Source organism: Dasypus novemcinctus, chromosome 19 (assembly GCF_030445035.2).
Source record: "Dasypus novemcinctus isolate mDasNov1 chromosome 19, mDasNov1.1.hap2, whole genome shotgun sequence".
Classification (NCBI taxonomy): Eukaryota; Metazoa; Chordata; class Mammalia; order Cingulata; family Dasypodidae; genus Dasypus; species Dasypus novemcinctus.
The window spans coordinates 84,213,314-84,238,611 of NC_080691.1; the positions used below are offsets into that span (position 1 = coordinate 84,213,314).

Sequence of the window (25,298 nt, forward strand, 5' to 3'; positions counted from 1 at the left end):
AAACGATTGCGCTGTTCCAGAACACCTGTTATTTGAAAGCGTGGATCCGTTTTCTGAAGCTTTTTTGCTTACTTTTCCGGATTTTTGAAGATGTGGTTCATTAAATTGATTTCGTTGGCAAAGGAGGGTGCCAGGTGCTGGGGAGGATGCTGGTGGGAACTCGAGAGCCTCAATAACGTGAGGTCCTCTCCTGAGGGTTCAGACTTGAGGGTCGACCTCAACACACAACCGTAAACCAGAAGGGAGGCAAGTGCAAATTGACCCGGGAGTCTCAAGTCCAGGCTCTGGGGAAGCACTGCCGCGAAGAGGCGGAAACGCCGGGGTTCCTACACCCCCGCCGCCAACGGTTTCCATGGAAACGCCACTGGCCGGCCTCGCGGGGGTGGAGCCCGAGGCCCCGCCCTCCAGCCTGCGAGAGCCAATGACGGGCCGGGAGGGCAGCGGGGCGGGAGCGGTCGCCTCGAGGGGTGGGCGGAGCCTCGCCGCGCGAGCGCCCCGCCCTCCCCGCACACGCGCTCTCCCGGCATGCCCCGGGCGGACCGCGGGCGTCTCAGTCTTGGCACGGCGGCGGCGGCGACGCCGGGGAGACTGAGGCAGCCGCGGCGGCCGGACGCAGACGAGGTGGAGGGAGGGGGCCCCCGGCGCAGATCCGCCCGCCATGAAGCCCCCCGCAGGTACCGGCCGCCGCTCTGCGCGCTTCCCGCTCGCCGGACCCCGGCGTTCCCTGGACCCTCGGGCCTCGGTCCGGAGCCGGGTGGCCCTCGGCCGGGGTGGGGGTGGCGAGCGACCGGGCCCCCCTCCCCGCGTCTTCGGGATGAGTGAACCCATTCCCCCGGCGCGTCATTCATTCTGCGAAGTGGGTGCGCGCCCGCGAGGATGCTCCAGGCCGCGGGGTGAACTCGGGTGGATCCAGGGGAGCCTTAGAGCGGGGAGGCAGGGGGCAAAAGCTAGCAGGCAGGCAACGAGCATTTTACACGGAGGTCGGTGCGGGGCAGCAGATAATCAGCCGACGGGGTGATCTCACGGAGACCGACGGGACCGGTGGGGCCGCTTTGCGAGAGGCGGGTCCTGGAAGGCTCCTCGGAGGAGGCATTGGAGCCTACCTAGACTTGAATAGAGGAGAAGGAGCCCTGCCAGGCCGTGGGAGTGTTCCAGGTGGTGTTAACTGCTAGGGGGTAAGGCTGCAAGGCAGGGCCACGTGTTTGGACAACAGGAAGTCAGTTTGGCTAAAAGTTGAGCTGGGGGAGCCTTTCATTTGCAGGGTAAGTGGGAGCTACGGAAGCACTCTCAGGAGGGGAGTGATGGGATCTGGTTTCTCTTGGAAGATCACCCAGGTTGCCCCGTCACGTGTCCTTGGTCAGTCGCCCTGCATTTTCTCAGGCCCTCCTGTCCTCTCCCCTGGTTGTGATAACGATGACCATCATCACGATCGCTAGGGCCAAGTTGAGGCTTCTGGAAGGTGGGGATGTCGTACGCCTTGTTCCCTGCTGGATCTTTAGCTCTGAGATGGCGCACGGGTGCAGTCGCGGAACAAAGGCCAGTGCTCAGGTGTTTCAAATCCCACCTCCTCCGAGAGCTCTTTCTGCGGCTCACACCGGCGTCCCTCTTTCCCGAGCCCCTTCGGCCCTAATGGACTACAGAAGTTAGGGTAGATTCCACAGTCCCTTTGCTGCAGTTCTGAAATCCAAAGCACTCTGCAAGCGGAAAGATTTTCCCCGAGTTCGCAGCGAGGTCTTTGGGCTGCAAAACCTGCACTGATGAAGAGCCTTTCTGTTTCCTACTTTGTGAGGCTCGCCTGGTTTCCCCCTGGGGCCATCGTGCCTCCCAGGGGACCTTTGGCGACGGCTGGAGGCCTTTTGGGTTGTCAGGACTGTGTGTGTGTTTGTGTGGAGGGGTGCTACTGGCTTATAGAGGCTAGAGGTGAGAGGTGCTGCTTAGCACCCCGTGCTGCCCATGAAAATCCCACAGCAAGGCTCAAATGTTGCTAGTTCCGAGGTGGGGAAGCCTTGCTCTATGTATCTCTGCGTTTCACTGCAGAAAAAGTAATTTGTTTGATTTTAGAGTGCTAACACAGACCCTCCTGGATGTTATGTAATGAAGGACATACGTGCCGTAATACTTCGCTGAAGTAGGGAAAACCCCAGGTCCAAGGGTTTTTGGATAAGAGGCTGAAGTCTGTACTAACAGCTGTACTGGAAAATTTCCTTGTGGCATTCAGGGTGCCACATGGTTTTCTCGCTTTCCCGCATTGAGTTGTTAGGACAGTTCTGGCTGCCCCCATTTTACAGGCGGAAATGCTGAGATTTGGAGGGTTGGAAGTCTTGCTGTAGCAGGTGCAGAGGCGGGGTTCAAACCCAGGCAGTTCACTTCAGCTTCTGCCCTCCAGCCTCATCTGTGGGGCTTGCCCCCTTCCCTGTAAAAACGTGAGCCTGGCCCGGTAAGGCCTTCCCCTCCCCGCTCCAGGGCCCTACCTTGTGCTCCGGAGTAAAGTTCCAGCCCTTCGCCATCGTCTACACCAGCGAGTAGCAGACTACAGCTTTTCTGTTTTGGGGGTGCAGCCCAGGAGCTAAGAACGGTTTTTCGACGGTTACAGAGACCCGTTGGGGGTACGCCAGGCCTCAGCTGCGTGGCCCTCTCCTGTCCCCTGTCTGCCCTGTCCCACGTGGTCTAGTTTGGCCGGCTTCCCTGCCTAGCCCTGTTGCCTTTCTCAAAGAAGTCTCCCTCCCGGACCCTCGCACGGGTCGTCTCCCTTCCCGCCACGGTTGCGCCGTGGAGTAAGCATCCCTTTCTCAGAGGCCGGCAGCAGCCGAGCCCCTAAGTACACACTCACGGTGTCTGGAAAGCCCACCCCTCGCCCTGCGTCCCCTGCTGAATTAGCGGCTAGCGGCGGGCGTGGACTAGGGAATGACCAGGCAGAAGGGAGTCAGCGAGCGCCCGTGAGGCCCGGGCAAGCTGAGCCGCCGCCTCTGGGCTCCTCCATCCTGTAAGCGGCGGCGGGCTCCGTAGGGTGCAGCTGACCAGGACCCGCGCCTGGCGCCTCGTGGCAGGGTTCATGGGCGTCGGGGCTGGATCCCTCTCCGGGGTGGGGGCGTCCTGGGCACTGGGGGCGTCGAGCAGCAGCCCCGGCCTCTACCCACCAGATGCCAGGAGCAGCCCCCCTCCAGTGGTGACGGCCACAGGTGCCTCCAGACGTGGCCCTGGGTGAGACCCCTGCCCTGGAGGACCAGTCCCGTCCCCTGGTGGGGAAGTGGCAACCCTGGCCTCCCCTTCTCTCGCTTGTTACCGTGGACTCGAAGCAGGCATGATTGGGGGTTTGTGTTCTCTCTGCCTAGCCTGCGCAGGCGACGCCCTGGACGTGTCCCCACCGTGCGCCGTGGTGAACCACCTGCGGTGGGACCTGACTGCCCAGCAGATAGAAGCGCTCACCAGGGAGCTCATCGAGAAGACCAAGCTTGTGTACGACCAGGTGGGCGCCCAGACGTTTGAGGAGGTGTCCTACGAGAGCACCCTCAAGGCCCTGGCCGACGTGGAGGTGTCTTACACAGGTAACTGCAGGGCAGGGCCCCGGCGCGCGCTGGCGGGGGCGGGGGGGGAGGGGCGGCACGGTGCGCAGGGCTCGGGCTCTGGAGCTGGATGGAGCCGGGGCAGCGCCGATTCCAGCCCCGGGACCCTGCCTGGGGGCGCCCGGGCTGCCCGCCCTGAGGAAACGAACGTAACGCCGCGGCCCTGCAGGTCGTGTTTGTGCCAAATAACTGAGACGAGGGGTAGCGGCCCCTGGCGGGTGCCGGCCCCTGGGAGGCGTCCAGGCCGTGCCGGGTCCCCTCCTGTGCCCTGCTCCACGTTGCCGCCTCGCCCGCACTGGTCCGGCCAGGTTGCGTCATCGGCAGCCTGGGACAGGAGGTTCTGCCCGGGCTGGCCACCTGCCTGAGCCGCCTCCGCTCGCGCCTGGAGGCCTGGGTCCTTGGGGGCCTCGTGCCGTGTCCCAGGGTGTATTTGCTTTCTCCCTCAGCTACACAACTCGCCAGCTTCTGTTTTCCGCTCTCCCCCGCCCTTCGCTTGGGCTCACCTCTGGCATCGGGTGTCCCCGCCGCCACCCAGCCAGCGCCTCCTCCTATTGCACGATCTTCTCCTCCACCCCCGAGCCAGGGGAAGCCCGGGCACGGGAGAGAGGGCGGCGGCTCAGGGAGCCCCTGCGCGGAGGCTGGCGGTGCATGCGGGACAGCCGGGAGAAGTCTCAGGAGAGGCCTCGGGGACGTCCCTCTGCTTCTGGGTCCCCAGCTGAACTGCTTCGCCCGGGGAGCTGGCGCGCATCTGGGATTCAAGTGGAGGGCTCCTTGCCGGTCCCTGGTGCTCATGGGGCAGACTCTGCGCAGGGCTCGTCTGCTGAGAAGGGAGCGGGGGCCGCAGTCCAGGGGGCGGCCCGGGGCCCGGCTCTGCGGCTTCAGGCAGGCGCCTCGTCCCCCCACTCGGGCCCGTCTCCGCCTCCCCGACAGGTGGCGGAGCCTCTCCTTTCCCGCGTCGTCCGCTGGGCTGGCGCGGGGTCGCACCGTCCTCCCCACCTGTCGCAGACGTGCTCCGGTCTCACCCACTCCCACCTTGTACTCTCGTGGCTTTCAGCTCCCTTTCTGCGTAGCAGTCAGTAACTGAAGAGAAACAAAACGGCCGTGTCCCTGCCCTCCCCCTCACTGCCTCCCTGGCCTTGGCGTGGAGACCAGAGCCCTCGGCGTCCCCTCCCCGCCCCTGGGCTGCCCGGGCCCGGCCCTCCGCTCCCTGCAGGCCCGCGGTGCAGCGCGCTCGCCGCGTCAGGGCCTTGGCGCCCAGCCTGGGCCACCGCCCGCCTGGCTGGGCTACCAGGGAAGTTGACCTCCCGCCCTCCCCTCTCCACGCCCGCTCCCTTGGCTAACCCGCCCTGCGCGCTTCTGGGTCACCCTCGGTGCGCTTGTGACTGCCTGTTTAACGGCCTGCAAGTCTCGGCAGGGCAAGGGCCGTTTTCTGTCCTTCCCCGTGTTTCCTTCAGCTCCCGGCCTGAGGCCTGACGCGCGGCCTCGCTGGGCTCGGTGAAAGTTGACCAAGTGGGTGAAGCCTCTGTGCCCCCCTGTGACAGTCAGACATTCTGAGGCCGGGAGACTTCTTCTTTGGCTCCAAATCATGGAAACGACCAAACGTCAATTTGAATTAGATCTCTCCGACGCAAAGCTGATGCTTTTTTCCCCCCGATTTTGTTTTGGCAGAAGCTTTACCAAGATCTAACTCTACACCCACTTAAGGGGACAAGTGGTTTTAGTGTATCACCAGAGCTGTATACCCATCACCACAGCCAGTTGTGCGATGTCCTCACCTCCCAGCAGGAACCCTCTACTCCTTTCTGCCTCTGAATCTTTTCATTCTGGACTTTTCTTATCAGTGGGTTCGTGCAGTCTTTCTCCTTTCACGCCTGGCTTCTCTGAGCACCACGTTTTGTGTTTTGTCCCTGCTGTAGCCTACTCCAGAGCTCCCTTCCTCGTCTGGATGGAGCACATCTTGTTCCTCCGGTCGCCCGCTGATGCGCAGGGGTTGTTGGCTCTCGGGAATCCTGCGCGCTGAATATGGGGGCAGGCTTACCCGTGCACGTGTGTTTTCGTTTCTCTCGGGCAGATGCCAGGGAGGGGGATAGCTGGGTCGCGTTGCGCCTCCTGAAGTCGCTGCCTTCCCAGCCAGCTCCACCACGCCCAGTAAACGGGGCACGCGCATGCCGTGTGCCATCGGGTCGTTCATGGGCTTGGCATGGTCTCCAGCCAAGGCTCTCCCCTGGAGCTGAGCTCTGTGGCCTCTCATCTCATCCTGCCCGGTGGTCTCAGTCTGTCTGGGGTGGGCTACCGAGACTTGAATTGGAGTTTCCGTTTGGACTGGGTGCTCCTTGGGAACGTGGGCTCCAGCTGTTGGTTTCTTTATCCCGGTGCCCGGCACGGGCCTGGCACGGAGCAGTAGACGAGCCCCGGGTGAGCTCTGTGCCTTGGGGGCTGGCCACCGCCTGCCGGCTCCCCCCAGGGGCCCGCTTTCATGCCTGTCTCCGTTTCCTCCCGATTCAGTTCAGAGGAACAGCCTCGATTTCCCCCAGCACGTTTCTCCATCCAAAGACATCCGGGCCGCCAGCACGGAGGCCGACAAAAAGCTCTCCGAGTTTGACGTGGAGATGAGCATGCGGCAGGATGTGTACCAGAGGATCGTCTGGCTCCAGGTGAGAGCGGGGCACGGGGCCCGCCAGGCTGGCAGGACCAGAAACGCCAAGGGGGCCCTGCTGGAAACGCCGAGGGGGCCCCGGCCCGTAGAGACCACGCTGGAACCCGATGATTCTGCTCTCTCGGGTCTTAAAACAGTTGAAACCCCCAGGGCTTTCGGGGCTTCCACCGTCCACCGCCCGCCTCGTTTCCAGGAGCGCCCTGGGCACTCCTTACAGGCCGTCCCCCTGCCCGAAGAGGGCCAAGCGCTCTTCCCGGGCCGGGGCCTCTCGTCCCGGCTTCCACCGTTGGTGTCAGAGAGACAGGCAAGCAGACGTGCTCGCGCTGCTGGTGACCCCTCCTGGGCGCGCGCCCCGTGCGCAGGCACGTCTCCCGGCAGCAGCAGAATGGTTCTGTTGAATCCTGGAGGGACCTTTAGAAGCAGGAATGGTGATTGTTTTAAACTGAGGTAGTCGTAGATTCACCTGCGGTTGTAGGAAATAATACAGAGAGGGCCCGCTTTCCCCGTGGCATCGTCTGACAGCACCGTGGCCGCGTCTCAGCGCCTCGGTCTCGGGCCTCTGTAAGCGCTGGCCAGCGCGGGGCCGCTGGCCTGGCCCCAGCCTCGGGCTCCTCTGGGTAAACCTGCCGTGAGCACCAGCACAGGCTTCCCCGTGGACGTGTCCCTGGGATGGGTGCCAGGGGCAACGGCTGGGCCAGGTGGTAGCCATGCGGTCATTTCTGTGTCTCGTTTCTTAAGAAACCGCCTGTCTTGCACAGCGGCTGCCCCGTGTTACCTTCCCACCGGCGCTGGGCCGGCCATCCACGCTCTCCACGTCCTTGCCCGTGTCTGGCGTTGACGCTGGGTTGCACACGAACGGCTTTTGGATGTTCTCGCTCTAGGAGAAAGTCCAGAAGGACTCGCTGAGGCCCGAGGCCGCGCGGTACCTGGAGCGGCTCATCAAGCTGGGCCGGCGGAACGGGCTCCACCTCCCCGAGGAAACCCAGGAGGTGAGTTCTCGGGGTCCGGCGTTGTGGGGGGCTCCCCGGGGCCCCGCACCCGCCTCCGGCCGGTGGGCGCCCTCCAGTCCAAGCCCGCGCCTGGCCCGAGGCCAGCTTCCCGCCGAGGCCCGCCCCCGCGCAGACAGCCCTCCCCTTGCGCCTTTCTCCTTGCACCCTTCTTGCCGCGCTCCCGGGCCCAAGGGCGCGAGGCTCCCTCGGCTCCCAGGGCAGAGCAGGGCAGACGCGGCCTTGCCCTTGGGCGCGCCCTCTCGCTGAATCCTCCCCGAGGTCTGTGATGTCCCCGTTTTCTAGCCAGGAAGTGGGGCTGGGGGAAAGTATTCAGACCCGCGGCCCCATGCCCGGTGGCCCCCGAAGCCCCCGAAGGGCCAGTTCCCCTGGCTCGTCACGTCCCTCCGCCCCTCCTGGGCAGCTCTGCTCTGTGGTTGCTGCCTCGCAGAGGCGGCAGGTCGCCCGCTTGGGCCAGCGCATCCCTTCCTGTCCATGGCGCTCTACCCTGCCCAGCCCAAGGAGGCTCCTCCCGGAGCTCCTCCTGGAGCAGGTGCCAGCCGCACCCAGGCCTGTCTGCGCCATGTGGAGGCAGTTGGTGCTGTGGGGCCCAAGGCCCTCGGCACAGCGGAGGAGCCGCAAGTCCCCGCGCAGTGAGGACCTGCGCCCCCGGCCTCCCCTCCCCTCCCCCTGCTGTGGGTCTGGGAAGCAGGATCCCGCCCACTGGGCCAGGTCCCGCCCCCGATCTAGCAAGAGAGGCTCCTGGTGGCACCCCGGGTGGGCGACAGTACCTGGCTCCACTCCAGAGGCAGCACCATGATTGGAGGAGGGGGCCGGGCCGCCTCCTGCCAGGTGCCCACCGTGCGCCCGACGTGCTGTCTCGTTCCTGGAGGGGAGGGCGTGGGCGGTGGGGCCCGTCTGGCTCCAGCACCAGGCAGCCTGTGATGGGGCGAGTCTCCCGGCCCTTGCCCTCCGTCTCCTCGTCCCAGGTGTGGACAGCTCGAACGCCCGCACGGGGCCGTCACTCCAGCTAAAGGCAGGAGTTGGTGTAAAGCACCTGGAGCAGCCGAGTGTGGAGCGAGCGCCGGGGCCGGGGCCTCGCCCCGCTCAGTCTGCCCCTGCTCGCGCTCAGTCTGCCCCTGCTCGCGGGGGCGACTCCACCTCGTGGGTCCGGGGCCTCGCCCCGCTCCGTCTGCCCCTGCTCACGGAGACGACTCCACCTCGCGGGGCCGGGGCCTCGCCCCGCTCAGTCTGCCCCTGCTCGCGGAGACGGCTCCACCTCGCGGGGCCGGGGCCTCGCCCCGCTCAGTCTGCCCCTGCTCGCGGGGGCGACTCCACCTCGTGGGGCCGGGGCCTCGCCCCGCTCAGTCTGCCCCCTGCTGGCAGAGGCGACTCCACCTCGCGGGGCCTGAACCGACTGGGAGGCGCAGCCCGTTGGTGGACAAAGCCGGCCACGGTGAAACCAGGGCTGGAACCGCGAGTGTCTGAGCTCGGCGGTCCTCAGAGTCCCCGGTGTCCTCGTGGACCGCTCACTCTCTTGGAAGGCCAGCGTCCGTGATCACATCGCCACTCTCGGCGACCGTCACGCACATTGGCCCTCGAGAACCGCCGAGTGCGGAAGGCGCGGCGGGAATCCACGTGGCTGCCCTGCGTCCAGGCTGACGCATGGGCCCGGGGTGGCAGAGCGCTCCTGCCTTCCCCGAGGGCACGGCCCGCTCCCGTAGGGCCCCTCAGCCACCGTCCATGCGGCTGGGTCTGCGCTTAGGGAGCTCAGCCCGGGCGCCGGCTGGCGCCTCCCAGAATCTGTCGTCCGGGCCCTCTTTGTTTTTGGGGTTCGCTTTGCCTCCCTCCCCGTCCGCCATCCTCCCGTCGGCGTTTTCCACCCTGGCCTCGCGGACTGGCCTCGGGAGGAGAGGGTGCGCTGCCTGGGCGCCGGGCCCAGGTCCTCCCGGGCATGGGACAGGTGGGCACCGCCACTCCATGTCCTTCCCCCTGGCACCGCCTGCCGTCCTCGCTGCCTCTTGGAAGGTTCTGGCAGAAGCGTGGCCCTGCTGCTTGCGCCTCAGGCGCCCTTGACCGTGATTGTCAGAGGGCAGTCACCTCCCTGCAGCCTCAGGGCTGGTGTGGGGCCACGTGACAGTCGCCTCCTTACGGTCACCCCACCTTGTCCCTTTACCCGGGGGCAGCTCCGTCTTCAGTGGCTTCTGGAAACAATTTGCCCCGAGGGGATCAAAGTCCACCTCCGGGAGAGTGTCCTAAAGCTCACGCGCCAGACCAGGAAGAGCCGGGAGGCTCCTGCCCAGGACCCCCCTTCTCAAGGCCACCACGTGCCCGGAGTGCCCGCGACGGCCGGTTTGCTCCGTGCAGACTGTCTCGGACATGCTTCGTCCTCTCTGTCTCCCGGTCCTTCCTGCGCCGCCTCTCCCTGCTGCCGGGGCCTTAAGAAAACTTCCTGACCCCGGTGGACTCATAGCAACGGGGTCCCGCCCTCGCCTCCCGCCGTGCCCCCGCGGGCCACCCCCACCTCATCGCCGTCTCCTCCTCAGAAAATCAAAGATATCAAGAAGAAGCTGAGCCTCCTGTGCATCGACTTCAACAAGAACCTGAATGAGGACACGACCTTCCTGCCGTTCACGCGGGAGCAGCTAGGTACGGGCGGCGGGTGGGGAGGGAGCCACGGCTGGGCCCAGCTGTCGGGGCACCCACGCTGCCGGCCGGAGCCCCCGGAGGCCGCTGCTCCCTGGGCCAGAGGCCCAGGCCTTTACGCCCGGCCGCCCTGGTGGGTGCGTTGCTTCACGCAGGGTGCTTGCAGCATTTCAGAACCCAAGGTTCTAGATCCTTCCTAGGGGAGGGCCGGGGTCTGTCCGGCAGAAGGCAGCCCCGGGTGGTGGCCCGAGCCCCCAGCAGGGGACTGGGAGTGGCGGGGGCCATCCCAGCTCTGCTTCTCGATTGGCCGGGCCCCCGCAGGCTCCGCCCCGCCTCGCGGTTACCCCGTCATTTTCATCTCACGGGGCGAAAGGCCTAGGCCGGACCGGTGGTTCCCAGGCCTGAGAATGCTAGGAAAGTTGAAGAGTGGGAGCCTCGCTGTGCTGCTTTCTCCTCTTCTCCTTAGTCCCACCCCCCCACTGAACCACTCTAACTGTAGGGAAGCTGGGAGAAGAGCGCGATGGAAACCCCGGCCCTCGCTAGCGGCCCCCCTGTGGCCCCCCCTGCCCCGCCTTCCTCGGTGCGGATGCCCACGTGTGTTTCTCTCCTGACCGTGTGTGTTGGCTGCAGGTGCCACGACACTCCCCGAGAAGCAGGGCTCGGCAGAGCTCCCTAGCGCGGTTGTCCCAGCGGGGTCCCGGCACTGCTGCTCTCCCCCGTCCGGGACGCAGTCAGGACCCACCAGCCCACTGAGGCCCTTTCCTGGGGAACAGTTCCTCAGACCCCTTCTTGAATCTTTTTTGACGTGAGCACTTGTGAAGGTCGGGGCAGCCATCTCGCCAATTTCACCGGCTTTGACAGCCCCACGGGGGGCTGGGCTCTGATGACGCCCAAAGAGCCACAGCCCCCCCGGTGGCTGCCTCTCAACGGCGATAGCGGGAGGCCTCCGTGGAAAGGCTGGCAGGAGCCTGGTGGCCGCGGGGCCCCGACAGGAGTGCGCAGGTCCACGGCTGCTGCGCTCGGCCGCCCTGAGCCACGCTCTGTTCTCTCTCCGCTGGCCTCCTCAGGAGGCAAGTCCACGCCTCGGGCCGATAGCCACAGAGCGACGGCGGCCGGGCCTGGCTTTAGAGCTGTGCCGGCCAGGGCCGCGGGCACTCCCGTTCCTGGCACTGGGCCGCATTTGCTCGCCACGCCCGCTGTGCGGTCCCGGCCTTGCCCACACCACAGGGCCTCCCGCCAGCCTGTCCGCCTGCGTGGACAGAGCCCCGGCCGGCCATGCTCTGCTAAGGGCTGGTCCTTGGGCACCCTGCCCCCTGGGCGCGGGCCGCAGCCAGGACGCATCTGCCCAGCCCACCCGGCAGGAGCGTGGCGTCTGCTGGCTTCTCGCAAAAGCGAGGCTTGGTCGCTCTAAGGAAATGAGGGCACAGAGCAGCACGGGCACGCAGGAGCAGGGGTCCTCAGCCACCGTTCCAGAGGAGGCCACCGGAGCTGGGGCCTCCTGCACCCTGGAGGCCCCCCACCCACAGGGTTCTGGGGCTGCTCTTCTTTTCTTTTTTTTTAAAGATTTGTTTTTATTTATTCCTCCCCTCGTTTTCAGCTCATTGTCTTTTTTTAGGAGGCACCGGGAACTGAGCCCAGGGCCTCCCACAGGGGCGGGAGGCTCCCCACTCACTTGACGCCCCCTGCTCCCCCACTTTCCTGTTGACGTCAGGAGATGAGCAGTGCCCTGTTACTAAACACTTCCGAGATGTGACTTACTGAGGCCAGGTGACGTTTTGTTAAGTGGACACCCTGGCGTCTAGACCCTTCCCGTCATAGGCTGTTGATGGGGTTTCCAAGTTTATAATGTTCTAAAGCAAGAGCAGTGAACGGGCCAGGTAAACTTGCCCTGATTTCTGAACAATTCCTCTTTCTCCAACTCAATTTTAAAAATGTTTTTGTGTCGAGAGAAACTCTGCCCACAAAGCGGGAACTCTCCCCTCCCCTCCCCCAGCCCCTGGCACCCTGGAATCTGTCTGTCTCTGAATTGGCTCATTCTAGACTTTTCACCTGCACAGAGTCGTGTAGCGTGTCCTTCTGGCCGCTCTCGTGCGCCCGTCCCGTGTCACCCCTGCACCTACTCGAGGGCCCCCTCACGCCCCCACCACGCTCGCCATGTCACAGCGTGGGGGACAGGCTCAGGACGGCCAGGGACACGGGAGACTCCAGCTCCCTGGGAGGGTTCCGAGGCAGGCGAGCCCTGCTGGAAGGCGCTGGAAGCTTCCGGCCTGTCCCGAGGTTGCCCCTCGGGGCCCCAACGGGGACGTGGCTTGACCGTGGAGGGCTTCGGGGCAGCCAGGCCTGGGCCCCACGGCTGCGAGCCTGCCCGGCGCTCGGAGCCGCCGCGCCGCTGGCTCCTGCGCCGCCTGCCGGCCTTCGGGGCCCGTGGAAACCCGCCCTGGCTTCCTCCCGCAGGCGGGCTCCCCGAGGACTTCCTGAACTCCCTGGAGAAGACGGAGGACAGCAAGTTGAAGGTCACCCTCAAGTACCCGCACTACTTCCCGCTGCTGAAGAAGTGCCACGTGCCCGAGACCAGGAGGGCGGTGGAGGAGGCGTTCAACTGCCGCTGCAAGCAGGTGAGCCCGCGGCGGGGAGGCTGCCCTCGGGCTGGGTCCCGCCCGCGAGCCGCGCCCACGCCAGCCTGGCCTCCCTCTTCTCCCCGCTGGCCCTGTCGCGCCTCGGCCCCAGCCCGCTCCCTCCTAATGGAGCATGGGTCTGCAGGCGCCCCCGCCCCGCTCCCCCACAGCCAGGCCTTCTGGCTGTCGCCCTGAAACGGACTCTGCGCACTGACATCCGCCCCGCGCAGGTGGCAGGGGCTCGTGTTGGCACCTGGGACGGCCCCTCTGTAGGTCAGTCGCGTTCAACCTGGACATGACTTCTCGTGTCCACGAGGCCAGAGTCCCAGGGCACCCCACAGCCCCTGGAGTCAGGTCCCGGGGCACCCCACAGCCCCTGGAGTCAGGTCCCGGGGCACCCCACAGCCCTCTGGAGTCAGGTCCCGGGGCACCCCACAGCCCCTGGAGTCAGGTCCCGGGGCACCCCACAGCCCCTGGAGTCAGGTCCCGGGCACCCCAGAGCCCTCTGGAGTCAGGTCCCAGGGCACCCCAGAGCCCCTGGAGTCAGGTCCCGGGCACCCCAGAGCCCTCTGGAGTCAGGTCCCAGGGCACCCCAGAGCCCCTGGAGTCAGGTCCCGGGGCACCCCAGAGCCCTCTGGAGTCAGGTCCCAGGGCACCCCAGAGCCCCTGGAGTCAGGTCCCGGGCACCCCAGAGCCCTCTGGAGTCAGGTCCCAGGGCACCCCAGAGCCCCTGGAGTCAGGTCCCGGGGCACCCCAGAGCCCTCTGGAGTCAGGTCCCGGGGCACCCCACAGCCGCTGGAGTCAGGTCCCGGGGCACCCCAGAGCCTCTGGAGTCAGGTCCCGGGGCACCCCACAGCCCTCTGGAGTCAGGTCCCGGGCACCCCACAGCCTTCTGGAGTCAGGTTCCGGGCACCCCACAGCCCTCTGGAGTCAGGTCCCGGGGCACCCCACAGCCGCTGGAGTCAGGTCCCGGGGCACCCCACAGCCCTCTGGAGTCAGGTCCCTGGGGCCTCTCTGCCACACTCCAGCCCCACTGGCCTCAGACAACCTTGTTTTGTTTTAGTTTTCAACTGCTACTTTTATAATACACGATAAAAGGACTTTATTCTGAAAAGGAAATTTCAAAAGACTTGAGAAATACAAGCTCTGAGGTTTTTTTATTAGCCCCGACAGGTAGGAAGTAGCTGTCAGGTTGCTATTAAAAGTCCTCAGCGCTTGCGCTCAGAAGCTGTGCCTGCCTCGCTGTGGACTGAGCTGTGGGCCGGCTGACCAGCCCGTCTGCCCGGGCTTCGAGCCTCCCACCTGCCCTTGTGCCCGCGCCCGCCTCCCAGGGCCTGCCTTTCCTGACCCCCCGAGGCCAGCAGGTGCTCTTTACCCGCCGTGCCCCCCGCCTTCATGTGGATTTCAGGAGAAAGAGCTGCTGCAGCCAGGGCGGCCCTGGCCAGCCCTGAGCAGCTGCCCTGTTGGAACCTGCGGCTCCCTCTGCCTTCTGGCCTGGAGGAGGTAGGGAAGCCACTTGGCACGTAGGGACGGAGAGTCCACTGGCTGGGAGCGCGTCGGCTCGCCCTGGCTAGACCCCCGAGCTCCTGAGGCAGGCTGGGAAGGAGAGACGGGCGGGCTAAAGGGGCGCGTCACAGGAGCAGAGGCTCGTGTGGGCTGCCCCTGGCCCGGTTCCAGGGGTCTCCCGCGGCTGCTGTTCCAGATGCTGCGCACCTCGTGGCCCCCCCAGGCTGCACATGCTCAGCCTTTGGCAGCGCTGGGCGTGAGTCCCTGCAGCTGGGGTGTTGAGGGTTGGCTCCTCCAGGTGTCCTGGGGAGAAGCAGAGCCCGACCTCTCCCAGCCTCTCAGGGCACCACCTTCCTGGGCTCACAGCTCCTCTCTCCATCTCGGCTGGCAGCGCGGCATCTCCGTCCTTACAGTTGCGTTGCGGCCCAGAGGGGGTTTCTACTTTCAGGACCCCTGAGGTTGCAGGGTCCCACCCAGACCACCCAGGATGCTCTCCCTGTCTCAGAAACCCCTGGGCACTGGGCCGAGAGGACGGGTGAGCTTCCCATTCCCGCCGTGCCCCGGCTCTAGTGCGGCCTCCCCTGGACTCCCTGCTGCAGGGCGCATGCTGTTCCTCACTGGCTCCTGTTGGGAACAGGCTGCCGCTGCCCCTCACGCCCTGGCCAGCCTCATGCCGGGGGGTGGGCTCCCCTGAGAGGGGCCACCTGGTGTCCACCTGGGGGCTGGGGACGAGGAGGCTCTAGTAGTCAGCCAAAGGGGTGCTGATGCGAAATTCCAGAAATGGGTTGGCTTTTATAAAGGGTGTTCATTTGGGGTAGGAGCTTATAGACACCAGGCCATAAAGCATAAGTTACTTCCCTCACCAAAGTCTATTTCCAAAGTCTATTCCAGGATGGCTGCCGACATCTGCCAGGGCTCAGGCTTCCTGGGCTCCTCCCTTCCAGGGTCTTGCGTCTCTCTGGATTCAGGGTTCCTCTCTTCCTGGGGCTGGCTTCTCTTTCCCCTGTGAGCTTCCCAGGGCTCCAGCTTACGACTTCAGCATCAAACTCCAACATCAGAACTCCAGCATCAAGGGAAGCAGATGTGGCTCAACCAGCTGGGCTCCCGCCTACCATACAGGAGGTCCAGGGTTCGATGCCCAGGGCCTCCTGGTGAGGGTGAGCTGGCCCTCGGAGCAAGTTGGCCCACACGAATGCTGGCCCACGTGGGAATGCAGCCCTGCACGGGAGTGCCCCCTGCTTGGGAACGCCGCTCTGTGTGGGAGAGGTGCCCACACAGGAGTGCCAGCGGACATGGAAAGCTGGTGCAGCAAGATGACACAACAGGAGACACAGGAGAGAAAACAGGAAGATGTAGCAGAATAGGGAGTTGAGGCGGCGCAAGAGAGTAATCGCCTCTCTCCCACTCTGGAAGTTCCCACTATTGGTTCTTAGAGCCGCCTAATGAGAAGACAAGCAGACACAGAAGAGCACACAGCAAGTGGACACAGAGGGCAGACGGCGGGGGGAATAAGGGATGGGGGGAAATAAAATAAATCTTAAAAAAAAACACAAAAACTATCATCAAAAGCCCTCAACCCCTGTGCCATGCCTTTTATCTGTGAGTCCCTGCCCACCAAGGGACGGGGACACAACGCTCTACTGACCTGGCCCACTTGAAGCCCTGGTTGTAATTTAATCATGCCCAGGTACAGACCAGATTACAAGCAATCCAGTATCTGTTCTGAGAGTTCATAACTATGTCCACCTGCTCCACAAGCTGTCCTGGTGACCCCCCCCCCCCCCGCAGCCGCTCTCAGCGCACGCCCTCTCTGGGCCGAGAGAAATGCACGTGGGGTCGCGATCGTAACTAGAATCCAGTGCTCAGGGGAGCAAGGCAGGGGCAGCGGGTGGGGCACGGGGTGCCCGCAGGCCAAGGCGCGCCGGCCGGGCCGTGGGGCTCCTGGGACGGAGGGGGCAGGGCCCCCTCACCAACCGGGCGGCCACGTGTCGCCTGCAGGAGAACTGCGCGATCCTCAAGGAGCTGGTGAGCCTGCGGGCCCAGAAGTCCCGCCTCCTGGGCTTCCCCACGCACGCCGACTACGTTCTGGAGATGAACATGGCCAAGACCAGCCAGGTGGTGGCCACCTTCCTAGGTACAGCCGGGCCCAGACCCCAGGCGGGCCCCGCCGGCGACGGGCGCGGGGGTGGAGGGGGGCCGGCGCCGGCCTCCCCTGTGGGCTCCGAGGGCCTTGCGTCGCGGCCCCCTCCCTGGCCCCAGGCGGCCCCGGTGGGCGCGAGGCGGCGCGGTAGCCTGGCCCTCTCCCCGCAGACGAGCTGGCGCAGAAGCTGAAGCCGCTGGGGCAGCAGGAGCGCGCCGTGATCCTGGAGCTGAAGCAGGCCGAGTGCGCGCGGCGCGGCCTGGCCTTCGACGGGCGCATCAACGCCTGGGACATGCGCTACTACATGAACCAGGTGGAGGAGACGCGCTACAGCGTGGACCAGAACCTGCTCAAGGAGTACTTCCCCATGCAGGTGGTCACGCAGGGGCTGCTGGCCATCTACCAGGACCTGCTGGGGCTGGCCTTCGAGCCGGAGGAGGGTGCCGCCGCCTGGCACGAGGACGTGCGGCTCTACGCCGCCAGGGACACGGCCTCGGGCACCGTCATCGGCAAGTTCTACCTGGACCTCTACCCACGGTGGGTGTGCGCCGGGCGGGGGGAGGAGCCGGGTGGGGGCGGGCTGGGGCCCGGCGCGCGGTGGGTGCTCAACAGATGACGGCCACGGCGGGCATGCCGTGCCACTTGGCCACACAGAGCAAAGCCACGCCACCGAGGCCAGGCCGGAACCCCAGGGACGTGTGTCCCGGGGTGGTGTGGGGGCTGGGGTGCGCGGGGGTCCGCTGGGTGGGGCTGCCCGGCCTGACGCCACCTCCCCGCGCAGGGAAGGCAAGTACGGGCACGCGGCCTGCTTCGGCCTGCAGCCCGGCTGCCTGCGGCCCGACGGGAGCCGCCAGATGGCCGTCGCCGCCATGGTGGCCAACTTCACCAAGCCCACGCCCGACGTGCCGTCCCTGCTGCAGCACGACGAGGTGGAGACCTACTTCCACGAGTTCGGGCATGTGATGCACCAGCTCTGCTCGCAGGTGGGCGGCGGGGGCCGCGGGGCGGGCGGCAGGCCGGGTGGGGAGGCGGGTGGGGGTGGCGTACGGGATTCGCAGGGTGTGGGCCTAGTGAACCGTCAGCGGCGCGAACCGGCGCCAAGCAGGCCCTTGGCCAGCCCGCAAGGGCAGGAGCCATCCTGCTGGGGGCCAGGCACCGCCCCAGGGTTTCGGGGCGCAGGCCCGGTGCCGGCTCCTGGGGCCCTCCTGCCCCTTCGCCCACGCTCACGCCACCCTCCTGGTCCTGAGGGCGTTCCCGGGGGCCCGGCCGAGCACGCGGCAGAGCAGGCGGCCCCGACCTCAGGACGCGGGCGCCAGGGGCCCGGCGGGCGAGCATCCTAGCTCTCACGAGCTCCCGCTCCGTGCTCCACCCGCGTACGCGCGCCTCGCCTGCGTCCCTGCGGCCTTCCGCGCCTTTGATCACAGCGTGTGGTGCATGTTCGACGCAGGAGCCAGCGCGAGCGCCCGCTGTTTCGCCCACCCTTGGGGTCAGCAGCCAAGGCCGGCAGCGCCCCGGCTGGGGTGACCGCGGCTCCTTTCACGGGCCTCCGCCGGGCTGAGCCGCTGCGCGTCCTTGGGCGTGTGCCCGAGCGTCTGCGCAGCCCAGGCCCTCTGGGGGTCGGGCCGTTTGCTTGGCGCTGGGCTCCCAGAGCCCCTGGGGGTCCTCAGTGCCCGCCTCTACCGGTGGACGGTGGGCGAGCGGTTCCCGCCTGCCGTGGCCTGCGGGTTGGTCGTCTCAGCAGCCTCTTCCTTCTTACACCGGCTCATTGAGGCGTTCACATGCCTTACGTTCACCCAGCCCAAGCATCTGTTCAGCGGTTTGCGGTGTTGACGGAGCTGCGCAGCAGCCCGCGGGCCCTTAGCGCAGTCCCTCGCCCCAGGAGCCGCTCAGCACCCCAGCAACCACCCTCGCCCGTGTCCCTGGCCTCTGCCTCGTGCCCCCCGTCGTTCACGTCCCTGGACTCAGCCGCCTTCCCCCGAGGTCCCCCGTGGTGGCGTGGGCCAGACTCCGCCCCTTCCTGCGGCTAAGCGAGTCTCCCAGGGGCTGGGCCTCCCAGCAGAGTGACCGTGACGAAGCCTGGCCTCGTTTTCACGTCAAGCTCGTGGGTCTGTGTCTTCTCCCAGACGTCGTTTCCCAGCCCGAGGCGCCAGCGTTTCCATCTGAGGTTTTCTCCAGACGTCTTAAGGCTTCAGCTCCTTCTGGTCTGCCCTCTGCTGTGACTTAAATGTCACCTGTGGTGTGGGGCAAGGGTCAGGTGATCAGATCTGCCTCCACTTGCTCAGCAGGGCCTCGTCCAGATCGTCGGGGGCAGGCCTGAGGCCAAAGGGCCCGGCGGGGGCTGAGAGCGGCGCGGCGGTGACGAGGCAACTGGGCTGGGGTGGCAGGAGGGGTCGCAGCTCCTCGCCCCGGGAGCCGGCAGGCCTGGCGCTCCTCCTCCGCCCCCGACGTGCGCTCTGTGTCCATGGGGAGCTGGCAGGCCCGGCGCTCCTCCTCCGCCCCCGATGCGCGCTCCGTGTCCATGGGGAGCCGGCAGGCCTGGCGCTCGTCCTCCACCCCCGATGCGCGCTCCGTGTCCATGGGGAGCCGGCAGGCCCGGCGCTCGTCCTCCACCCCCGACGCGCGCTCTGTGTCCATGGGGAGCTGGCAGGCCCGGTGCTCCTCCTCCGCCCCCGACGCGCGCTCTGTGTCCATGGGGAGCTGGCAGGCCCGGCGCTCGTCCTCCACCCCTGATGCGCGCTCCGTGTCCATGGGGAGCTGGCAGGCCCGGCGCTCGTCCTCCACCCCCGATGTGCACTCCGTGTCCGTCGGGAGCTGGCAGGCCTGGCGCTCATCCTCCGCCCCCTGATGCGCGTTCTGTGTCCGTCGGTCATCGCCCACTCCCACCCCCCGCTGCGGCCTCTGCTCTCCTTTCTGTCTCCGGACCCACCATTTCTATTTATAGACGTCTCTCGTAGGCGGCCCCTTGTGCTGGCTTCTTTCCCTGCTTCCAGGGTCTGCGCGTGTTGTGTCGTGAGCCAGGGTGCCGTTCCCTTTTATCGCCGAGTATAACACCCTGTCGTCTAGAGAGACCCCGTCTTCTCTGTCCGCGCGCCGATGGCCCCTGGCAGTTTCCCCTCCGCGTGCTCGCTGTTCATCAGTCACGCTGCGGCAGAGGTCGTGCGGGTGCCCGTGGGCCCCCCTGCTTTTCTCCTTGCTCGATACTGGGGCGCGGGGACGCCTGGTCCCATGGGGTGCCAGGCCGTCTCCCATGGAGGCTGCCCCGCCCCACCTCCCACGCTAGTCCCCGCGTTCTCCCCGACGCGTGCTCCTGTCCGTGTTTCTGACGGTGGCCCTCCCCGTGGGCGCAAAGCGGTATCGTGGGGTTTTGAGGACTCGATTTGAGGATCGAGGAGGAGGGACGGGGAAGCCGAGGGAAGGTGCCGTGTGCTTTGAGGGACGGCGGGGGGAGAGCATGGCCGTTGGCGCAGAGCAGGGCTCCGGGGCCTGCGGGGGGCGGGCGGCATTTTGGGAGGTGCGGCCCTGTTTGCATGCGGCATGGAGAGACGGGCTGCAGAACGGGCCCGCGACGGGAGGCGGGCGTGTCTGCAGGCCCCGCGGACGACGCCGGGGTCATCGCCGCTGTCAGAGTGGGCGAGAGCCCCGGAACGAGGGGGCAGCCTGAGGAGGGGTGCCCCAGGACGCGGCCCGGAAGGGGCTGGGAGCGTTGGGACAGGGAGCCCGTGGAGGGGCCTAGCCCGGCGGATGGCGTCAGCCTCTGAGAGGGTCATGCCTTACCCCTCTGGGGCCTCCCCCACGGCTCCACGCCGCTGGCCAGGGGGCACCTTTGACCCACGAGCCCAGGCCTCCCGTGCCCAGGAGCTCCGCCCCGACACTCACGGCGCCTCGACTTCCCTCGTGGCTCCTGCCAGTGCGGCCCCCAGAACCTCCACTGCAGCCGCCTCCTGGCTGCCCGCCCCCACCTCACTCCAGCCAGGCGCTCCCGACGTGCTCGTCAGCACAGGGTCTCCCTCTCCTTGGTCCCCGGCTGCCCCCGCCGCCTCTGGCCCCCTCCCAGCTGCCCCTGCTGCCTGGCTCCCCGCCCCCACTGTCCCCACCGCCTCAGTTCTCGTGCTCACCCCACCAGCCCTAGCTGCCCGATGCACCTCTTCTAGGGACCCCCACTTGCTCTCAGCATCTGGAACCTTCCGCCAGCTGCCCTTGGCTGTTCCTCTCCCGGTTCCTTCAAGTCTTTGCTGTTTCCTGGTCGCTGCTCTCCAGCCCCCTTTTCCCAGCCCTGCTCTCTCCTTAGCAGTTAACGTCAGCACACACGCGCACACACACGTGCACAATGAGAGTGTGCTGCCCCTCACGGCCCCCAGAACAGCGCCTGGCCCACCCCTCGGCGAGTGTAGGTGGAGCGGAGTTGGGGGCGGCTGTTCAGTCCTGGGAGCAGGCCTTCTGCCCACAGAAGGCTTTCCCGGTGCGCCCCGCAGGACACGCGGCCGCCCCACTGCCAGGCTTGGGCCGCGGGGACGGAGTGCGGTTTTGACTTGTGGGAAGTTTCCCACGCGCAGGCACAGAGCAAGGCGGTGTGACGGGCCTCCGGCCGTCCCTCATGCCTCCTGGGATTCTCCGGGACCCACCCTCACTGGTTCCTCTCTCCCTGGGGTCCAGCGTTCTTTGTGCGTCAGCTGTGTCGTCGGGGGTGGGGCGGGGACGGCAGCAGGGACGGGGCGTCCTCGGGGGTCCTCGCCCCTGGTGACTGACCAGGCTTCGCCGCCCGGGTGGGAGGGACCGTGCCCGCCCCCTGCCCGCCGCGGGTGTCGTGCCAGGGGTCACCGCCCTCCGTGCCCACCCAGGCCGAGTTCGCCATGTTCAGCGGGACCCACGTGGAGCGCGACTTCGTGGAGGCGCCGTCGCAGATGCTGGAGAACTGGGTGTGGGAGAAGGAGCCGCTGCTGCGGATGTCGCGGCACTACCAGACGGGCGACGCCATCCCCCCGGAGCTGCTCGACAGGCTGCTCAAGTCCCGGCAGGCCAACACAGGTCCGCGCGGCCCCCGCCCCCGCTCGGTCCCCCCCCTCAGCGGGGCTGGTGCGGCGGCTCGGAGCGCGGCGAGCAGGCGCCCTGCGGCTCCCGGCCTCCCCACCTGACGCCCACGCCACCCAGCGAGGCTCCTGGAGGGCCCCTGGGCTCGGCGTGAGGGCTGGGGGGCCCAGGGGCCGGGTGGCGCCGCCCCAACCTCCCCCCCGCCCTCCCCACAGGCCTCTTTAACCTGCGCCAGATCGTGCTCGCCAAGGTGGACCAGGCCCTGCACACGCAGACGGACGCCGACCCTGCCGGCGAGTACGAGCGGCTCTGCCGGGAGATCCTCGGCGTCCCGGCCACGCCAGGTAGCTGCGCACAGGTGCCCCCTCCAGCCTGAGGCCCTCGGGCAGCTCCCCCACCCTCCATGCTCCTGCTCCCTGGGGCTCGCGGACCGCTTCCACTTTGCATCTGCTCGGCTGTGGAGACCAGCTCAGCTCACTGGCGTGGCTTCGTTGCTGCCGTGGTAGCTGCTGTCTGCACCAATATACTGTTTTCACCTCCCGTAGCCCCTCAGCTAAGTCACCTGGATCCTGGCCAAGTGACCTGGATCCCAAGTTGTCTGGATCCTGGCCAAGTGGCCTGGATCCTGGCTAAGGTACCTACATCCCAGCTAAGTGACCTGCATTCTGGCTGAGTTGCCTGGATCCTAGTTAAGTGACCTGGTTCCTGGCTAAGTTACTTAGATCCTGGCTAAGTTACCTGCATCCTACCTAAGTGACCTGGATCCTGGCTAAGTTACTTAGATCCTGGCTAAGTTGCCTCGATCCTGGCTAAGTTACTTAGATCCTGATTAAGTTACCTGCATCCTGGCTAAGAGACCTGGATCCTGGCTAAGTTACTTAGATCCTGGCTAAGTGGCCCAGAACCTGGCTAAGTGCCAAGAATGTGGGGGTGGGGCAGGGGCACAAGGGCCTCCTGGGAAGGCGGTGATTCTCCTGAACTTTGCTTTGAGTAACTGAATGAATCTAGGCTCCCCAATTCCAGAGCACTAAATGCTCTGCACGAACCCCGAAGGACACAGTGGCCCGCTGACCTCGTGCCCTGGTGCTCGCCCACTGCCGGCGTTCTGCCGTGTCTCCTCTGAGCATGTGTGCACGTGGGCCCACGTACCTGTACACAGCTGGCTGGGCGCGCCTGCACGATGGTAGCTGGGGTTCGACCACGTGATGGCGTCGGCTCAGTACCTCACCGGCTCCTAGAGGAGCTTCGAGCGCCCATTGGGGGGTGCGTCGTGGTCCGGTCGGGCCTCTGGCCTTGAACCTTGGGCCGTGCTGGGCAGAGGCTCTTGTCCTGGCCCCTGGTGGCGGAGCCCCCTGCCCGCCTCCCCACCGCCAGGAGCCCGGCCCTCTCCGCCAGGGCGGGGGCTCCGACGGCGGCCTCTGCGTCCTCTCTGCTGGGTAGAAACGGTGAGGGAGGGTGGAGTGGGGGCACGGCGGGGGCTGACGCGGGCGCCTGTTTCTCCCAGGCACCAACATGCCCGCCACCTTCGGCCACCTAGCGGGGGGCTACGACGCTCAGTACTACGGCTACCTATGGAGCGAGGTCTACTCCATGGACATGTTCCACACGCGCTTCAAGGAGGAGGGCGTGCTCAACGGCCAGGTGAGGGCCGGCCTGGGGCCTGCAGCAGCGGGGGCGGGGCTGGGCGGCCAGGGGCCGGGGTGGGCACTGCCCTCGGGTCCGTGGGAGCGTCCCCTCGACCCTTCAGGGCTCGTTCCCCCTGCAAGTCCTTCCTGGTGGATGGCACAGGCGGGGCTCCTCCAGGGACACCTGCCGCGGCTGCCCTGCTCTCGGCTGTTCTCGTGGTCCCCCGCGGCCTCCGCCTCTCTGGCCCTCGGGTTCCTCACCTCTAAACTGGGGGCGCTAACCCCCAGCCAGGAGCGTGCTCCCCGCTGCCCTGGGACCCTGCCCCGCACAGGGACAGCTCTCCAGCCTGTGGGACAGGGGTGAGCGCCGGGCTGTGGGCACCGAGGGGGTGTCGTCCTAGTACACGGGCTTTGCAGCCGCGCCCTCAGGCGTCAGGAGCCCTGGAGAGGCCGGCGCAGGAGGGGACCCTGGGATGGCTTGTCCCACGGCCCAGGACATGAAGGCCGCCCCTCGCTTGCCGGGCGCTCGGCTCCGGGCGGCAGTCCTCAGGGACGCCTTGAGCCAGGAGGGGAGGGGAGCCCTCGGCGGGGGCCGGGGCCGCGGCCGCTCCTCACACTGCCCCGGTGGCAGGTGCAGCCGGGCCTCAGTGTCCCCCGCAGGCCCGAGCTGGCCAGCAACTCCGGCCCTGGTGCTCTGTTGTGGCTCGGCCGCCTCCCAGGCCGGCCGGTGGTTCTGGCACACGCGTGTGTCAGCGCAGACCCAGGGACCCACACACACGTGCCCCCTCGCACGCCGAGGGCCTCTTCAGAGGCCTGCGCCTCCCACGGGCTCCTCCACGGCGGCAGCGCGGGCCGTGGAGCCTTCCGTGCGGCAGGAGGGCGTGGGGAGCCTGGCGGGCACTGCCCTGGGACCCGCCCCTCCCCGCCGTCCGCAGCTCTGTGTCCCCGCAGGTCGGCATGGCCTACAGGAGCTGCATCCTGAGGCCCGGCGGCTCCCAGGACGCCAGCGCCATGTTGAAGCTCTTCCTGGGCCGCGAGCCCAAGCAGGACGCCTTCCTCCTGAGCAAGGGGCTGCTGGTGCCGGGCGGCGAGCCGGCGGCCTGCTGACGGCCTCCCGGGCCCCGGACCCCCGCACAGCCTGCCTCGGGCCGCCGCCCAGTCCCCGTGCCTTAGCCCCCAGCCCCGGCACGGGGTGGGGGGGAGCGACAGGCGGCCTCTCCTCGGGCTCCACGCCAAGCTCCCGGTCCCCGTCAGCGACGTGGACACGTGTGGCACGCCTCTTGAGACCCTGGCTCTGGCACCAGCCTCCGCCCCCAGGGGCTCTCCTGGTCTCGAGGCGGCTCCGCCTGAAAGGCACCCTTCCAGAAGCGCCTGCTCTTGTTCTCCGCCCTCCCGCCCCGGGCCGCGCCACCTGGGGCCGGGGTCTGGTTGTGGGGTTTCCATTAAACCTCCTTTGGACGCAGCCCATCCTCAGTCGCCTGCTTGCCGCACCCGCTCCATGCGCGCGCCCTCGCGTGGGGGCCCTGAACCCGGCATGTCGGCGCTGCAGGGAGACCAGCTCTCCAAGCCTGCGGCACCGGTGGGTCCTGGAGCCTCGGGAGGGGCCGCCTTCCCTGGGGGGCTGGGCAGGGGCCCCGGGGTTGCCGACCGAGAGTCTGTGATGTGCTCGCTCCAGCCCTCGTGCAACTGAGAGCGTTCCCCGCCCCGTCCAGCTCCCGCCGCTCTGGGACCCGGCTCAGCGCTGGAGGGCACCCGGGGGCTGAGAGGCCCACTGGGACCCGCAGCGGCCACCCCCTCACGCCGGGGCGGGAGTGTTTCCTCCCGAGTGTCTTGGCCACGGGGGACCCGTCTCCCTCGGGTTTTGTGGCCAGCGCCATGGGGGCTCTGATTGGACATGAGCTCGTTTTCCATTCGCGGCGGCGCTGGCGGAGGCTCTGCCCTCGGCCCTTCTCACCTGCGTGACCTCGAAGACGCGAAGCCACGTGTAGCCCAGAGGTGTGTGCCCCTGCGTGGCGCCCGGCTCCTCGCGGACTCGAGACGAGGCGGTGCCTTGTGCTCGTGCAGGCAGGCCCGCCCCGTCCTCGTGACTTGGGAAAGGGCTCGGTGGCGTTGCTCCCCGGAGGGTTTGGGATGGCGCGCCTCCCCGTGGTGCGGGACGAGAGGCCGCTGTCCTCCCTGGGTCTCCTCGAGCCCATGTTTCCTCCGGGGGCTTCGAGCCCCCTGGGTGACCAGAATCACCGCCCCCCCTCCGTCCTCAGCCCCCTGCAGAGGGGACTGGTTGGTGGCACTAGTGGCTGTGGCACCCGTCCTGGCTCCCGTCCCCCACCCGGGCTTGCCCCCCGGCCAGTTGGGCCCTGGGCTGTGGGCGGGGCCGGAGTCCGCTTTGCCCTTTGCAGAGCCGGCTGCACGTTTGGGACACGGGGGTGAGTTGCCTCCCAGCTGGTCGCTTCCCCATGGCCGGCGGGCACCCACCATGGCCACCCGCCGTGGCCACCAGGGTTATGCTAAGAGGGTGGAGATCGGCATCAGGATT

At 67.0% G+C, this 25,298-nt stretch overlaps 1 protein-coding gene across 1 annotated transcript; it reads left to right on the forward strand.

The window, feature by feature from the left end:
- The first annotated feature begins 512 nt into the window (after positions 1–512).
- THOP1 (thimet oligopeptidase 1) lies at positions 513–24,227 on the forward strand. The gene is made up of 13 exons (XM_058282252.2): positions 513–674; positions 3,333–3,545; positions 6,069–6,217; positions 7,101–7,208; positions 9,752–9,854; positions 12,306–12,466; positions 15,971–16,106; positions 16,283–16,649; positions 16,894–17,095; positions 20,951–21,137; positions 21,356–21,484; positions 22,645–22,781; positions 23,717–24,227. Exons 1-13 carry the CDS (start codon positions 659–661, stop codon positions 23,870–23,872), a joined length of 2,064 nt encoding a protein of 687 aa, XP_058138235.1. The 5' UTR covers positions 513–658; the 3' UTR covers positions 23,873–24,227.
- The last annotated feature ends 1,071 nt before the right edge of the window (positions 24,228–25,298 follow it).

What these genes read in the sequence shown, in the direction of transcription:
- THOP1 (XM_058282252.2), top strand. An exon ending in CGTGGAGGTGTCTTACACAG is followed by an intron (nt 3,546 to 6,068) that starts GTAACTGCAGGG and finishes CTCCCGATTCAG; the next exon opens with TTCAGAGGAACAGCCTCGAT. An exon ending in TACCTGGACCTCTACCCACG is followed by an intron (nt 16,650 to 16,893) that starts GTGGGTGTGCGC and finishes CTCCCCGCGCAG; the next exon opens with GGAAGGCAAGTACGGGCACG.